This window comes from Rhinoderma darwinii, chromosome 2 (assembly GCF_050947455.1).
Source record: "Rhinoderma darwinii isolate aRhiDar2 chromosome 2, aRhiDar2.hap1, whole genome shotgun sequence".
NCBI classification, from domain to species: Eukaryota; Metazoa; Chordata; class Amphibia; order Anura; family Rhinodermatidae; genus Rhinoderma; species Rhinoderma darwinii.
This window is the reverse complement of record NC_134688.1, coordinates 36,964,876-36,981,398: the sequence shown is the minus strand read 5'-3', so window position 1 is coordinate 36,981,398 and position 16,523 is coordinate 36,964,876. Positions and strand designations below refer to the sequence as shown.

At 42.0% G+C, this 16,523-nt stretch overlaps 1 protein-coding gene and 1 long non-coding RNA gene across 4 annotated transcripts in view; one reads left to right on the top strand and one right to left on the bottom strand.

Moving 5' to 3' along the window:
- Positions 1 to 698: 698 nt before the first annotated feature.
- LOC142742098 (inhibitor of apoptosis protein-like) lies at positions 699 to 16,331 on the bottom strand. 3 transcript variants are annotated; one of them, XM_075851530.1, is made up of 9 exons: positions 16,241 to 16,331; positions 7,493 to 9,677; positions 7,057 to 7,156; positions 6,087 to 6,165; positions 5,396 to 5,444; positions 3,906 to 4,145; positions 2,631 to 2,885; positions 2,403 to 2,444; positions 699 to 1,229 (listed from the first exon to the last, which is right to left on the bottom strand). In XM_075851530.1, exons 2-9 carry the CDS (start codon positions 8,703 to 8,705, stop codon positions 1,036 to 1,038), a joined length of 2,172 nt encoding a protein of 723 aa, XP_075707645.1. In that variant the 5' UTR covers positions 8,706 to 9,677; positions 16,241 to 16,331; the 3' UTR covers positions 699 to 1,035. The 3 variants fall into 3 exon arrangements, with proteins under 3 accessions (XP_075707645.1, XP_075707644.1, XP_075707646.1); XM_075851529.1 differs by lacking the exon at positions 16,241 to 16,331 and adding an exon at positions 15,841 to 16,158; XM_075851531.1 differs by lacking the exons at positions 2,403 to 2,444; positions 16,241 to 16,331 and adding an exon at positions 15,841 to 16,164.
- The window catches only part of LOC142742099 (uncharacterized), an 82,230-nt gene continuing 80,187 nt past the window's right edge, over positions 14,481 to 16,523 (top strand). The window contains exon 1 of the long non-coding RNA XR_012881303.1: positions 14,481 to 14,552. This is a non-coding gene — a long non-coding RNA (uncharacterized LOC142742099). The remainder of the gene's footprint in view (positions 14,553 to 16,523) is intronic.

Below are 16,523 nucleotides of genomic sequence, written 5' to 3'. Positions count from 1 at the left end.
AAAGAACTTTCCCTAAAATGACATTACTTTTCTCTTCACATTTTTGTTTTTCTGCATTATTTCCATCCACACCCTTTGTGGATTCCGTCTCTTTCTTAATATTCCCCTTTGGTCTTTAGCAAATACAAATGATACATTCACCATCTGTATGTAGCTGATCAGAATTTGTCAGTCTGTTCACGGGCGCCCCGATGCCTATTGTACATGACCACGTCTGTTTTAATGAAGCAAGACTTCCATGGAGACATTGTTATAGTCTATATTTAAAAACATAAGTACACATTTTGGAAAGTGTAACATTTTCACCCCTCTCGTTCAAAAGGAGTGAAATCCACGGTAGCAATCGCAACAGAAAATGTACACGCTGCAGATTTGAAAGTCCACACCGCCAAGCAATTTGTGTGTGGAAATTTTCTGCAGCTTATGAATGGGATTTGTCAGACCTCTATCCACTTTGCTGCTACTGTAATACGCTTTCGAATTTCCCCTCCGCAAAACCAGACAGAAAATCCACAGCAAACCTGCCACGTGTATACATATCATTATGAGGGTATTCCACATCAGAAGGTGTGTATTTATAGACTACTCTTACATTCTGAGTAAAAGTATAAAAAGGTTTAACGTTTCAAAAAAAACAATTCTAACAGTGTTAAGGCGGAGGGGTCATCTTTCTTTTCAAAAACATTCATGAGCCAAACTAGTTTCTCAGAGCAATGACTTTATAAATGTACTCATACAAAGTTCCTTTGAAGAGGATCAGTCATAAACCTACGCTGCCCTATTTAAACTAATAAACAACTTTTGTAAATGGGGACGAGTGAGTAAACGTGGTGACAATCACATGGTATATTTACAGACATGCGTAAGATCATTTGATGCCGGACTTCAGCCGAGTCATGTTGCATAATTCAAGAAAACCCTACTTTCAAAGACAAACTCACATTACACATAAACTAGTCACAGCTATGAAGAACACAGACTTGCCAGTTGTAGGACATGTTCAAGAGTACTATATGCAATCCATACCATCTTATTTTATGAAAGGAAGGTGCGAACTGTGCCTTTAATTATGCCTCTGCAAATTGGGCATTTCCGGAGAGATGGTGCACAGTCCTTACAAACCACTAAATGGCCACAAGGGATAAACACAATAGAAACTTCCTGGTCCATACAAATTTTACAAGTTCGTTCTTCCTGTAACCTTCTCAACTGCTCCTCCATTGGTAGATCTAGAAAACAAAATGCAGAGATTAAAAATAATAATTATATATACACACACATTATATATTTATTAGAGATATAGATATACATCTCTATCTCTCTCACACACAGGATTAAAGATGCAAAATAATTTTATGGACTATTGAAGACCGTGCACCACATAGTACTTGAATGAAAAACTGCAGGGTTCCTGTCCCAGTAGACTATAGATATTTGAAACCGTATGCAGGCAGGCCTATTTTCAAAAACGACATAACTACCAAAATACAACCGATACATGTAAATTCGCCCTTAGGCCCCATGCACACAAACGTAAAACGCCCGTAATCACGGCCCATAGACTTCTATTGGCCACGGGTACCTCCCTGTATGCTTACGGGAAGGTGCCCGTGCTATTGAAAATTATAGACCATGTCCTATTTCAGGCCGTAATTACGGCACGGGCAGGCCCATAGAAATCTATGGGGCTCCCATAATTACAGATGACTACGTGTGTGCACCCGTAATTACGGGAGCGTCTCTAGGCGACGTCAGGAGGTAGTCACTGTCCAGGATGCTGAAAGAGTTAAACGATCGGCAGTAACTTTCAGCACCCTGGACAGCGACTACTGATCACAATATAGATCAACGTGTGTAAAAAAAATAAATATAGAAGTTCATGCTTACCTAGTACTCCCTGCTTCTTCCTCCAGTCCGGCCTCCCGGGATGTTGTTTCAGCCCATGTGACCGCTGCAGCCAATCACAAACTGCAGGGATCACATGGACTGCCGCGTCATCCAGGGAGTTCGGACTGGATGTCAAGAGGGTCACGTCACCAAGACAACGGCCGGGTAAGTATGAATTTCTTTTACTTTTACTACGGAAAGGGCTGTCCCTTCTCTCTATCCTGCACTGATAGAGAGAAGGGGCTGCCGATTAGTGCAGTGCAATTTTGCAGCGAAAACATGCCCGTAAACACGGGTGGAATACGGGTGACAACGGACCCGTATTTACGGGCACGGGTTCGTAAATACTGGTCAAATACGTGTTACCAAGGACCCGTATTTACGGGAGGAAAAAAATATGTTCGTGTGCATGAGGCCTAAAAGATCAGTGGAAAATCTATCACCGTATGAATCAAATACTTGAAGCTCTAGCATTTAAGCCAAAATATGGAGGACATTAAATAAAAACTATTTACCTGAATAGCCATCTGACGTTTGACATTTCAATGACTGTTCAACTAAAATTAGGGGAGAAAAAAAAAAAAAAAAAAAAAAAAAAGCTGTATATTGATCACCACATAAGCGTCAAATATAAGAAATGCTGTAACTTTGTATTACTAAATCTTAAGGTTAAAAAAATAAAAATAATATTGGGAGAGGGGGTTCATCTGACAGCATTTTTATATTATAGTATTTCAACTTACGGAGTAACTCTCTGTGAAGACCTGGATCGTGCTTATTAAGACTGTTTTTAAATTCTTCAATTGCATTTAGTCCTTTTATTAAAACAGTTTCAATCAGTTCTTGAGCTTGTAAAGCAACCGGCATTTTCTGCTTTAGGGCATCATATTCAGTAGAGGAAAGGACCTCTGAGGTGAACAGGTCTTCTATAATTGGAAGGCAATTTGTCATGCGTTGAGACAAGGTAAGTCGACTTTTTCTGATTAACGTGATCTCATCTAAAAGATTAAAATAAAAAAAATATATATTTTTTTCAATTACAATGTGAAGAGTAAAAGTTGTTACACAAAGATCGCTATGGAACCAGCTTTGGAAAATTTGCTCTCCAAAAGCCAGTTTGCGCACCATTCATTGCTCCACCTTGTGCCCAGCGTGTATGAAACACACACATATTGGGTATCGTTAAAGACGGCAGAAGTTGCCAAATATGTATTTAGGTGTGTTTGCCCGGTGGCATGCACCAGGTGTGTAAAAAAAAAACACAACTAAAATTACATCTGCACATTTTTTTTATTTCCCTTTTACATTTTTTAAAAAGTAAAAATATATCTATTTTTTTTTTTATACAATTAGGAAGCCTAATAGGTTATGAGAAGAGTAATAGAAGGACAATTTGCACATGGCTAAAACTTGAAAATGGGCCGGGTCAGGAAGGGGGGGGGGGGGGGGTAAAGCCTCTGGTCAGAAAGTGGTTAGTGACTTCTATACTTTTACATTATGTAGTCTGGTCTACCCCTTATTTTTCGTTGCTGCCATCTCCATGACATTTTTCCTCAAGATACACCATCAATAGATGATGGGTCGGGGTCCGACCCCAACCCATCAGCTATTGATGGTCTATCCTCAGGATAGGAAATTAATTTTTATTGCCTGGAATACCCCTTTAAAAGGTATATTCACACATTTGTGGTCATAACACTTTTTTTGGCAGTTTTCACATATGTTAAATGACCGCAATAAGTGAATATACCCTTATATAGGAGCATAGTGGTGTTCACGTGTCAACTGACATCCAACACTGGTAAAGAATGCATCATAGGTCAAATCAACATACAAAAGGTATTTATATATCAAAGTTTTCCAAGCCCCATCATCAGTGGGGTTTTAGTACTATACTGCAGGGGGGGTATTCAGCGTTGTGATGGGAGTCACATAGCATTTTTGCGACAGAGTTGGAAATCTAAAGTAGCAACAACCAGACAGTGACGTCCTCATCATGAGAACGTGGGCTGCATTACCAGATGAACTCTGCTCCATCTGTCGGTCTCTCTCCTCTTCGGTCTGTTCTTTTTGAGCACATAATAAGTCATTTACCAGATCTTCTGTTTCCTTGTAATTTTCTCCAGATGTCAACATTTTACTCATTACAGTTTCTTTAACCAGTCTTCGATTAAATCCCATCTGCAGTACATTTTGAACTAGGGCAGTGTTCATGTAAAGGTCATCATCCTGGTTGTTTTCATTGCCCAACCGAATAACTGGTAGAACAAAAAGAAAACACAATAAATAGAGTAATCAAATATTCGAGCTTTGCTTTTTTTTTTATTTTTTAGTTAGTCATTTGTGTTCTAGAAACTTGTTTGATACATAGGAATGGAGTTATTTCTACAGCACGTGCATGAAGATGTACAGACCAGCCTGAGGATTGTGAACAGGGCAGTTATTTTAATTACAACAGAATCTACTTAAGTGCATCATGTTACCAGGATACAGGACTGTTCACATTCTACAGTAAGCAGGACAATACAGACTAAACAAGAATGCAAAATATGGAACTCATTTTGCTTCCGGACAGTTTGTTCCGTGGTGGCAGCTCGCTCAGGCAAGATTACCACCAACCATTCTTTATTCAGTTGTGAAGAGTTTTAATTTGATAGAAAAATCATCAGTTACCAAAATGCTTTTTAGGTCTATGGACCAATCTTTTAAGCAACACTAATTATAGCCCCAAAAAATTATCTTGATATTTCCTGCCCTAATCGCCTTTGAAAATTCTTCAGACTAAGGCCTCATGCACACGACCGTAAAAACACCAGTTATTGCGTAATTACGACCTGCAATAACGGGCTCGTAGACTTCTGTTACCCACAGGTACCTTCCCGTTTTCTCACGGGAAGGTGCCCGTGCCGTTAAAAAAAAATAGAACATGTTCTATTTTACGGGCCGTGCTGCTATACTTTATAATGACAGCACGGCTCGCAAAAGCGGCCGGCTGCCCGCGGCCGGCCGTGCCCGCCCGTGCTCGTAATTACGAGCACGGTCGTGTGCCTAACAGTGTGCCAGTCAGGGGAACCATCTACAGAAAGGAAAACTGAAACCATAGCTTTCCGATGTCATTATCATTGATTTCAATGGTAACGCTTCCATTGCTAATGGCTTCAGTTTGTCTCCGTTCTGTAAGGTTTCCTTTTTTTGAAGGAATCAATAGCGCAGTAGACTACACCAAATTTATTTATTTTAAAAATGGAACCAAACGCTGATGTGAACACACCAAGATGAAATATTAGGGTCATCTTCTCAAGTTGAAAAGCAAAGCATTAGGGAAGATTTAGTTTAATATGGCCTTTAGCAAGTGACCAACTTCCGATAGTTGGGTCTCAAAAAATAAATTAGAGTCAAAATGGCAGGTTAAAAACAGTTAGAGAACTCATGACTTGCCTGATTACGCACACAATGGTTTCTACAGTTTTTATTAAATTCTTTGGAAGGATGCCTTAAATATACTCACTAGGTGGATACTGAGCTTCATGGTTTTGAGTCTCTGAAGAGGACAGAAGCTGTAAAGGGGGAAAAAATTATAATTGTATTATACAATTGAGCATGAAAAACACGGCAGATCTACTGTCTAAGGACCGATCTAGTGGATGCGCCATAAGAAAAACGACATTGTGGTCACAGTATCCAGCAGCTTCACTTCTAAGGGTATGTGCACGCGACCAATTTTCAGGCGTAATGGAGGCGTATTACACCTCGAATCACGCCTGAAAAGACGGCTCCAATACGTCTGCAAACACCTGCCCATTGCTTGCAATGGGTCTTACGATGTTCTGTGCAGACGAGCTGTCATTTTACGCGTCGCTGTCAAAAGACGGCTCGTAAAATTAGGGCCACGTCAAAGAAGTGCAGGACACTTCTTGGGACGTAATTGACTCCAATGAAAACCAGCTCCAATTACGTCCGATTAAGACGCCACGAAAAACACGTGCACTTGTAAAAATGTCTGAAATTCAGGAGCGGTTTTCTCCTGATAACAGCTTCGTAATTTCAGACGTTTTTGGCGTTGTCGTGTGCACATACCCTTACTATCAATACACTAGGTTTACATCAGTCTGGATTCAATTTTCACATCACAAAAGTGGGAGTCTGAATTCTGCGAAAATGGAAACGTTCAAAGGTTTATGAAGTAAACTTCATTTTACCTGATCTAGAAGATGCGGATATCTGTCTTGAATATCAGTGACAAAACTCTGACCTTTCACATGCAGTAAGTATTCACATCTAAAAGGAAAGAAAATAAAGTTGAACCAATTGCAATTCATAAACTAAAAAAAAACAATAATAATATAGGCACCTGCAAAATCAAGTTTCCCTCAAGACAGTGGAAAATGTTGCACTGATTAAAACAGGAGACTCCGCTCTCTTGGGCCTGGGCTACACAATAACCTCAGGATAAGTAGGAAGCAGCTTTAGGGTAGGTTTAGACGCTTAGCAAAAAACGTCTGAAAATACGGAGCAGTTTTCAATGGAAAAGCGCTCCTGAGTTTCAGCCGTTTAAGCAAACTCGCGTTTTTTACAGCACTTTTTGGAGCAGTTTTTCTATAGTCCATGAAAAACGGATCCAAAAACGGCTCAATAAGTGACATGCACTTCTTTTGAAAGAACGGCAGCGTAAAAAACGCCCCGTCGGAACAGAATGCCATTTCTCCCATTGAAATCAATGGACAGATTCTAAGAGGCGTTCGGCTTACGATTTTTCGGCCGTTAACTCCCCGAAAATAAGCTGTGTGAACATACCCTTAATCTAATTAAAAACAGCTTTGGATAGAAGCGCGCGACCAATGTGGAGGCAAATCTGCTGTGGCTGCAATGCAATCATATCTGGCTGTTTATGAAACTGGGGAGGACCCCACATCCTTTTTTGTCAATTATTTGAAAAGATAAAACAACGCGAGTTTCCCTCCCACATTTACAGCAGCTGCAAGTCAGGTTGCTTTGCCTGCATCACCTTGCTGTAATTCTGGGAAGTGCTCCCTCTGGTGGCAAAGATAGGAATATGTAAAATTGTTTCATTTTGAATACTTCCCACCTTGTGGAAAAAAAAAAAAAATACACCGCTTACTAAATTTGCGACACATTCCATTTCAATAGTTATTTTAAAGGAAGGCATACCTGGGAAACCACTTTGCATGTTCAACCCATGGATCATCTCCAGATTCCCAGCACCTCAAACCACCATCACAACAAAAGCATTTGACATCATCATTCCGTCCTACAAGAAACAGTCTATTTAAATTTCTATAAATATATACACCAATATAATATAACGCTATGCATTGCTCTAATGCATCTAAAATACAAAATTAAGCAACTTTGTATATATCCTATGCAGACCTGTGTTTCTATGGTTAGAGACTACAAACCTGGTGTAATCCTATAGTCACAGTAAGTAAATTAGCAAGAAGGGTAATGATGCAGGAGAGTATGACTGTGGGATTACAGTTTGTAGACTGCAGAGACACAAAGGTCTGCATAGGAGCTGTAGACAAAAACTAAAAATAAAAGCTAGAGCAGGTGTACATACTATTTAGCACTGCACAATACATACCAACATAGTAAAAACCAGCTTCTGACAATTTTTTCGGGGTCACAGGGATCCTAGCAGGCCAGTTTACAAAAGTTTTCAGTCTTGACGAGGTGGTCTGCATGCTGACATTGGAAACGCTGCACCGCAAGGAGGGTCTTACAACGTTGCTCACAAATGGACAACTTGGAAAATGTCTGCGGTGCTCGGACATGGCATTATCTTTCGGTTCCCAATTATTCAATTTTCCATCGCAAGCAAAACAAGCAACCTTATCTCCAGGACCAAGGTAGTAAAATCCAGCTTTAGAGAGCTCAGTAGGAGTGAGAAAAGTTAGAGGCCAATTTGCATAAGTGCCCAGTCTAGCTTCCTCAGTGTACATAGAAGAGTTGCTGTCAGTACCTCTTTGGTGGGACAAGTCTTCAACTGCCCTTGATGAAACTAAATCATTAGGAATACTTTGAAAAGATGCCATGATGTACCCAGTTTCTTCTTCACAAGAGGCCGAATGTGTCGGATTACTTAAAGTAGGAGCAGAAAATGCAGAATACATAGAGGCTCCGAGATTTAACGATGATACATTCTGAATGAAACTACAGCTTGGATAGAGCATTTTGTGTTTTTCAATTGCATTGTCTCCTTTCTTCCAGTTATCAAGCATCAGGCCGCAGTTGAAACACTTCACCTTATCGTCTGTGCCAATGTAATAAAAGCCTGCCTTAGCAAGACTTCGCTCAGATACAGGTATATTTACTGGAAATTTGGAGAAAGTGGAAAATCGGTACAGTTCACATGAAAGCTCCATGGTAATCACATTCTTACTCGAAGTAGACTTCAGCAGATTAGCCAAAAATGGGCTACTGTTTAAATCTTGCATTTTATTAGTGGAAGGGAAAAAAAGGTCGGGGAAGTCTCTCTGGGAGACAGTTACGCACATAGTCAGGCGCATGAACAGAAAACCTAATAGGAAGCAACTAAAAGGTGTCAACTTATCTGCCATAGAAATGGAAAAGCCATTCCGCCAAACTCTTAGGGTATGTTCACACAATGAGAGGCATTTACGTGTGAAAAGACAGACTGTTAACAGCTGCCTCGTTTCACACGTAAATGCTCCTCCTCGCATTTTGCGAGCCGTCTGAGACGCCCGTAATCTTGAGCTGTGCTTCATTGAGTTCAATGAAGAATGGCTCAAATTACGTGGCAAAGTGCCCTGCACTTCTTTGCCGAGGCAGTCCATTTACGCGTCGTCGTTTGACCGCTGTCAAACGACGACGCGTAAATTACAGGTCGTCTGCACAGTACGTTGGCAAACCCATTCAAATGAATTGGAAGATGTTTGCCAACGTATTGTAGTCCTATTTTCAGATGTAAAACGAGGCATAATACGCCTCGTTTACGTCTGAAAATAGGTTGTGTGAACCCAGCCTTATAGCAAATCTTTTTCTTTACATCTGCAATTAAAAAAAGTGAAGCCACTCTCCTTATGGCTCATTCAGACGAGCGTAAAACTCACTGCACGTCTTGTATTGGTGCGTTTTTCAAACACCTATCGCCCATTGAAGTCAATGGGTGCGTAAAAACTACACACCGCACACGGATGTACATCCGTGTGCAGTGAGTGATTTGCGCATCAATTCAAATTAAAAAAATGATGTGCTTTGCGAGGGCGTAAATAACGCATGCCACTCGCAAATCACACTGATGCAGAACGGTCCAGATTCACGCGCATAAATCTAATACGCACATGTAAATGTAGCCTTATATGTCATGTTCCTGTAGGGAACATCTCCCGATATGGGCTCATCTTCTGACATCAAATCCATCCTGCATTAGCAAACCCATTTCTGTAGAAGCAGATCTGGTGATGTAGGTCATTCCTAAATGATAAAACCTGACCTGGCGTGCAGCCAATATAGCAATGCGTTAAAAAGCATCTATGACAAAGCATCAGCTAAATAAGATAGAAATATAATAATTTAGGGTGGAAAATAACGTGTCAATTTTACAGCACTAGATTTCTTGAAATATGAAAAAGTCATAACTGATAAATGGCTATTCATTGATAAATGTGCAAAAAACTGCCTCCCAGAGTGACTTCCCCTCCTTTGTTAGGGCCTTTAGCCTTGCATGATATTTGTTCTGAACACAGCGTAAAATAAAAAAATCGACGGTGCTCAATAACTGAATTTAAACTGTAGAGCTTCACAATCTGCAAAAGAAAAAGAAAAGAAAAATTGCTAAAGCATGTTTTGACAAGCAAGACTTTTTTCACAGGAGAAATACTTAAAGGGAATGTGTTGCCAGAAAAACATGTTTGTTTTTTTTTTCATTAAACAATTAGTGTGTAGGTGATTAAACATTGTTCAAATTTTTTTTATTTTTTTCACGAGTCAGGAAATATTATAAATTAGATTCTAATTTATAATATTTCCCATTGCTGGTCACTAGATGGAGCTATTCCCAAAATTGCAGCATTGCAAAATTGGGTAAAAAGCCCTCGCTCTAGTGAGCTCTCAGCATCCCCCCCTCCTTTATCCTGGCTAGTGCCGGGATAAACGAGGGGTTTGAACCGTCTAACCTCCTACACTGTGTGTCGCCATTTTTTGAGCTAACACACAGTGTAGTAGGTTTACATACAGTAGTAAACGTACACAAACACGAACATACATTGAAATCTCTTACCTGCTCCTGCCGCCGCGGCTCCCTCCGGCCCGTCCGCTCCGTCTGCTGCCGCTGGTCCAAGTGCACAAGTCCGGAAGCCGCGACCGGAAGTAGTAATCTTACTGTCCGGCCGTGACTTCCGGTCCACAGGAAAATGGCGCCGGACGGCGCCAATTTCAAATTGGACTGTGTGGGAGCGGCGCATGCGCAGTTCCCACACAGACGGCGTACACAGAAGTGGATGGGACGGGAGCCGTTCGCAGTCCCTATGGGACTGTGGCTGCCGTATTCCATGTCTGTATGTGTCGTTAATCGACACATACAGAAATGGAACAAAAAATGGCAGCCCCCATAGGGAAGAAAAAGTGTAAAAATAAGAAAAAGTAAAACACAAACACACAAATAAATATAAACGTTTTTAATAAAGCACTAACATCTTTAACATATGAAAAAAAAAATGTGTGATGACACTGTTCCTTTAAGTAAAAGGGAGCACGTCATCTACAATAGGCTGTCCTCACGGTCATTCAAAACGAGATTACGCTTGCTGTGCTTCTGTAAATCTCACACAAACGTTACCGAAGTGTCAGGATTCTGACTAGACATCCCGTCCTTTCTGGTAGTGATGTCTATTCACTGTCAGGACACTTCAGTAATGTTGGTGTCTGCGGATGTGGCTGCACATAGTGATCTAGCAAGATCGCTATCTACAGTGTAAATGAATGGGGAGAAGTGCATGACGCTGATTGGTCAGCGTCATACACTTCTCTCCACAACGCCCACTTGGTCAAAAGTAAAACACGCCCAGTTGTCTATTAAGAAAGTAATTAGCATAAGGCTAAAATAGGTCGTAACTGAATGAAAAATGATCGTTTTTTTAAATAAAAACCACTGCTGTTATCTACATTACAGCGCCGATCACATCATATACAATATAGGCAACTTATAATGTGGTGACAGACTCTTTAACAAGGTTAGATGATCACATTTAACAATTTATTTTTATTTTATTTTATTTTTTTATCAATTCCACACATACGAAGTAGGAGCCCAAAAAATAAATAATTTTAATTTGGCCATGCAGCAAAAAGAAAGCACCCTAAAGCAGTGGGGAAATTTACTAAACAAAACGAGTACATTGTGTGGTCCAAATGTATTATCATTTAGCATTTTACACATACGTTTACAGATTTGAAAAGGATCTAGAAAATTAAAGCAGTTAAAGGGGTTGTCTGGAACGCTGTAAATTTGTTAGAGGGGGTGTATACATGAAATGTGGCACAGCAATGGGGTTCATGGATCGAGACGCCAGGAATGGCACCTCAGTCGCTACTTAGAACAAGGCCTCCATGCATGCTGATAGGCTAGGGAATGGTGAGGGCCCCATGCACACAACCATAAAAATAGTCCGTAATTGCAGACCCATTCCCTTCTACGGTCCACGGACACCTTCCCGTTTATTTATGGGATGGTGTCCGGGCCGTAGAAGTGTACTGCAAAAGATAGGACATGTCCCATCTTGTTTTTTTACGGACCGTGCTCCCATACTTTGTATGGGACATGCAATAAATGTCAGATAGATGCGGGCCCCACCTATCTCTAGAACGGGGCCCCCTAAACCCAGTTCTACCTTTCGCAGTTCCCGTTGCCACTTGTTTTTTCCACCCATGTAATCAGAAAACATAGAATTGAATGGCAGTCATGGAAACAGCATAGTTGACGTGCTACGCTGTTTCCGGTCACTGCTCACACTGTAAATCGCCGACAGCAGCAGCGGCAGTTCACAGTATTACAACCTTCGCCCATTGAAGCGAGTTGTGTCAGCAATTCAGTGTGAGCAGTAAGGGAAATGAAGGCAAAGCAGCTGATCAGCATAGGTCCCGGCAGTCGGATTCCGACCGATCAAATTTCGATGGGCTATCCGGAGGATAGGCCATCAATTTTTAGGAACTCGACAACACCTTTAAATAATACATTCCTTTTTACATATTAAGAGGGAAGCTTATTAAAGGGAATGTGTTGTTAGCAAAAAATGTATTATTTTTTTTAGTTAAACAATTAGTGTATAGGTGATTAAACATTGTTCTAATTTTTTTTATTTTTTTCACGAGTCAGGAAATATTATAAATTAGATTCTAATTTATAATATTTCCCATTGCTGGTCACTAGATGGAGCAATTCCCAAAATTGCAGCATTGCATGTGGTAAAGCAACCACATTGCTTTATGCTGCAAAATTGGGAAATAAAATCCCTCGCTCTAGTGAGCTCTCAGAATCCCCCCCCCCCCTCCTTTATCCTGGCTAGTGCCGGGAGAAACGAGGGGATTGAATGGTCTAACCTCCTACACTGTGTGTCGCCATTATTTGAGCTAACACACAGTGTAGAAGGTTAACATACAGTAGTAAACACAAACATACATAGAAATCACTTACCTGCTCCAGTCGCCGCCGCTCCCTCCGCTCCGTCTGCTGCCGCTGCTCCAAGTGCACAAGTCCGGAAGCCGCGACCGGAAGTAGTAATCTTACTGTCCGGCCGCGACTTCCGATCTACAGGAAAATGGTGCCGGACGGCGCTCAGTTCAACTTGGACTGTGTGGGAGCGGCGCATGCGCCATTCCCACACAGACGGCGTACACCATAGTGGATGGAACGGGCCCGATTCGCATTCACTATGGGACTGTAGCTGCCGTATTCCATGTCTGTATGTGTCGTTAATCGACACATACAGAAATGGGAAAAAAATGGCAGCCCCCATAGGGAAGAAAAAGTAAAAAAATAAAAAAAAGTAACACACAAATAAATACAAAAGTTTTTTTATAAAACACTAACATCAAACTGATATAGAAATTTTTTTTGGGGCGACACTATTCCTTTATCAGTGAACAAACTGTATGCACCAAGCTCCCTCTAGTGGTGGCTTCAGGCAGCCAGAATTTAATAATATAATACTACAGCTGTGTAGGGTTATTTGGAGTTCTGCACCAGTAAAACATTTTAAAAGACGAGCAAAATTTTTGGGATGTTTAGATTTAAAAAAAAAAAATGGTGTTCATTCACTTAAAGTTGCTGCTCCTTTACAAGCCAAAGCGGAGAGCCAGTAACACTCTGAGGGACCCGGCCTGTCCATTTATTGGACCGTCGGCCATTTTTGAATGGCCAGCATATAATGTATACGTATGTACATATAACCAGTCGGAGCTTCTCGGTGTGATAATAATAATTGATCTCCAGGGGTGTCTTTAGGTGTACCTCAGTTATACTCTGCTGCCTGAACTGATATCGGGTGTGGGACGGTCCTGCACACGCTGGGCAGTACAGTTGCTGTGGCACAGTCTGCCTATTAAAAAGTCAAGGCACCTGAACGACAATTCTAATTAACAGGATACCCTCCAGGCGTCATGCGGGTTCCACGGCAACCGTACCGCCCAGTGTGTAGCATTTAGTCTCCACACCTAATGTCAGTACAAGCAGAGGGACACTTTAAGGGGGTTTTCCAGGCATAAGAAAATAACGGCCTATCCTCAGGATACCCCCCATCAGCTGTTTTAAAGGGGCCGTGACGCTCACATAAACGCTGCTTCCCGTTCATTACGGTCACTGCGAATCACCATTCACTTCAATGGAAGAAAGCTGTAATACTATGAACTGCCACAGTAGGAGTGAAGGGGTAGTCGTGCCCTTCAAAACAGCTGTGAGCCAAACCCTCACCAAAATTTCCTATGACTGGACAAACCCTTTAGGCCCTGTTCACACGGAGTTTTTTGACACGTTTTTGACGCGGAAAACGCGTCGGAAAACGCGCCAAAAACGACCCAAAATGACTCCCATTGATTTCAATGGGAGACGGAGGCGTTTTTTTACCGCGAGTAAAAAAAACGCCTCGCGGCAAAAAGGGACATGACCCTTCTTGATGCGGTTTCCGCGTCCAAAACCGCATTGAAAGCAATGGGGACACGTCAAAAAACACCTCGAACTAGTGAGGTTTTTTCTGACGAGTATATTGCCGAGAGTTTTGGAGGAGTTTCTTGCAGTCTCCTGCTGCTAGTCCAGCCCAGAAAGGGGCTGTCATTTCCTGTCTGCTCGTGGAGGCTGAAAAACATCGTGGACAGAACTCAGGGATACAGAAAACCGAAGTCCTGCATCCAAATACAAGTAAGTGCACTTGCTCCTATGTTCCATACATGCTATACATGTATGGAGCTGTGCATTTTTTTTTTTAGAATTTTTTTTTTTATTTTTTTTTCTGATTTTTTTTTTAGATTTTTTTTTTCAATTTTTTTATTTTTAATTTTTTAATTTTGTTATGCAGTTGTTCATGTATGTCATCTCTTTTTTATTTTTTTTTAACATTTCAGGAACAGAAATGACGACAGCAGAGGTGTACCACCGAATGGACATTGATGTTGGGAAATTGATTCAAGAAGTAAGTATACTTTTTTTTTTTTAATGTGGGCCTGTTCACATCAGCGTGGTTTCCGCTGAGGGGTTCCGTCGGTGCTTTCACTCAGGGGAACCCCTCAACGGAAAGGCAAGTGTGAAGTGGTGACAGATCCGTTGCTAATGGTTTCTGTTTGTCCCCGTTGTGCAAAGGGTTCTGTCGTTTCGACTGAACCAATACCGCAGTGTAGGGAATCCCATTAGCAACGGATCCATCAGCATTGAAGTCAATGATGATGCAAACAGAAAACAATGTTTTTTTTAATGTGGGCCTGTTCACATCAGCGTGGTTTCTGCTCAGGGGTTCCGTCGGTGCTTTCAGTCAGGGGAACCCCTCAACGGAAAGGCAAGTGTGAAGTAAGTTCCGTTTGCATCACCATTCATTTCAATGGTGACAGATCCGTTGACAGAAGGCTGTCAGGCTGGGTTCACACGACCATGTTACGTCTGTAATGTACGGAACGTATTTCAGCCGGAAGACCCGGACCGAAGACAGTGCAGGGAGCCGGGCTCCTAGCATTATAGTGATGTACGACACTAGGAGTCCCTGCCTCGCTGCAGGACAACTGTCCCGTACTGTAATCATGATTACAGTACGGGACAGTAGTTCCACGCAGAGGCAGGGACTCCTAGTGTCGTACATCACTATGATGCTAGGAGCCCGGCTCCCTGCACTGTCTTCGGTCCGGGTCTTCCGGCCGAAATACGTTCCGTACATTATGGACGTAACATGGTTGTGTGAACCCAGCCTCATGCGTGTGAAAACCTCGGCAAAAACAGCCTGAAAAACCGCCTGGAAAACCGCCTCAAAAACCACGTCAAAAACCACATCAAACATGAAAACCTCCAGGGTCAGTTTTTACAGGAGGAATTTTCCTCCTGCAAAAAACTCCGTGTGAACAGGGCCTTAGGAGTAGTTCACCAAGTGTTATCTGACGCCGATTCCGCCAAAGAAACCGCGACTGAACCAGCGCCAAGAAACGCCCCAAAACACACCCCATTGATTTTAACGTAAATCAATGAGAAACAGCTCCAAAAACAGCATGCACTTTTTCGGAGGCGTTTGTTAATCCTGTCGTTTTTCAAAACAGCTGAGTACAAAAAACACCCTGTCCGAACAAAACGCAATTTTTCCCTTTGACATCAACGGGCAGATGTTTGGAGGCATCCTGCTTCCCAGCTCTCGGCCAAAAATAAGCTGTGTGAACATGCCCGAAGAGTGAGTGAAAAAAATAATAATATATATATATATATAAACCAGACAACGAACTTACCCGCAATAACGGCGGCCAGCTCCCCCAAACCCGGGTGCGCAGTTACATGTCCGGAACATGGCGGTTGAGAGACACTCTCGGTATTTTATACTCCTGTTTTCATTTAAACAAAAAAAGCCTGCCCACTAGTTCCGGCTTCCTGAGAAACCTCCGCCCACTCCACATCAGCGTTGGTTTTCTGCCATGGTTTCCTATGTAAGGGCGTAGTGTGTTGTGTGATCCTTCAGCACAGTATTTCTATGGCTTTTATTAGAGCGGAGCTGTGCCGCACCACACTATATAGGAAACCAGAGTCTGGCGTCAGAGCCGCTGCCATGCTGAACGCAGTTCTTATTAGGAGCTTCATACAGCAGAGCGACATACAAGGAATGCATCCGCTCATAGGACACGTATTACTGACCTGCCGAATATAGTCCTGTGACTCCCGGGAACCGGCTACAGTTCACCGCTACAATGTCTGACTTTTCTCCTTCAGCTCTCTCACACCTAACACCGCGCAGCCATTTTATGCGGCGCTCCAGTGTCTGGCTGCTACGTATCTTCTCTTTCCCGCTGATCGGCCCTTCCGTTCTTTTACGTGTAATCACGGCGCCGTTTTAATCTTTTTTTGCCTCCTTCACCGGGAAGCAACATGAAGGTCGGGTAATATCGGTCTCTCCCGCCAACTTACCTCACAGCACGAA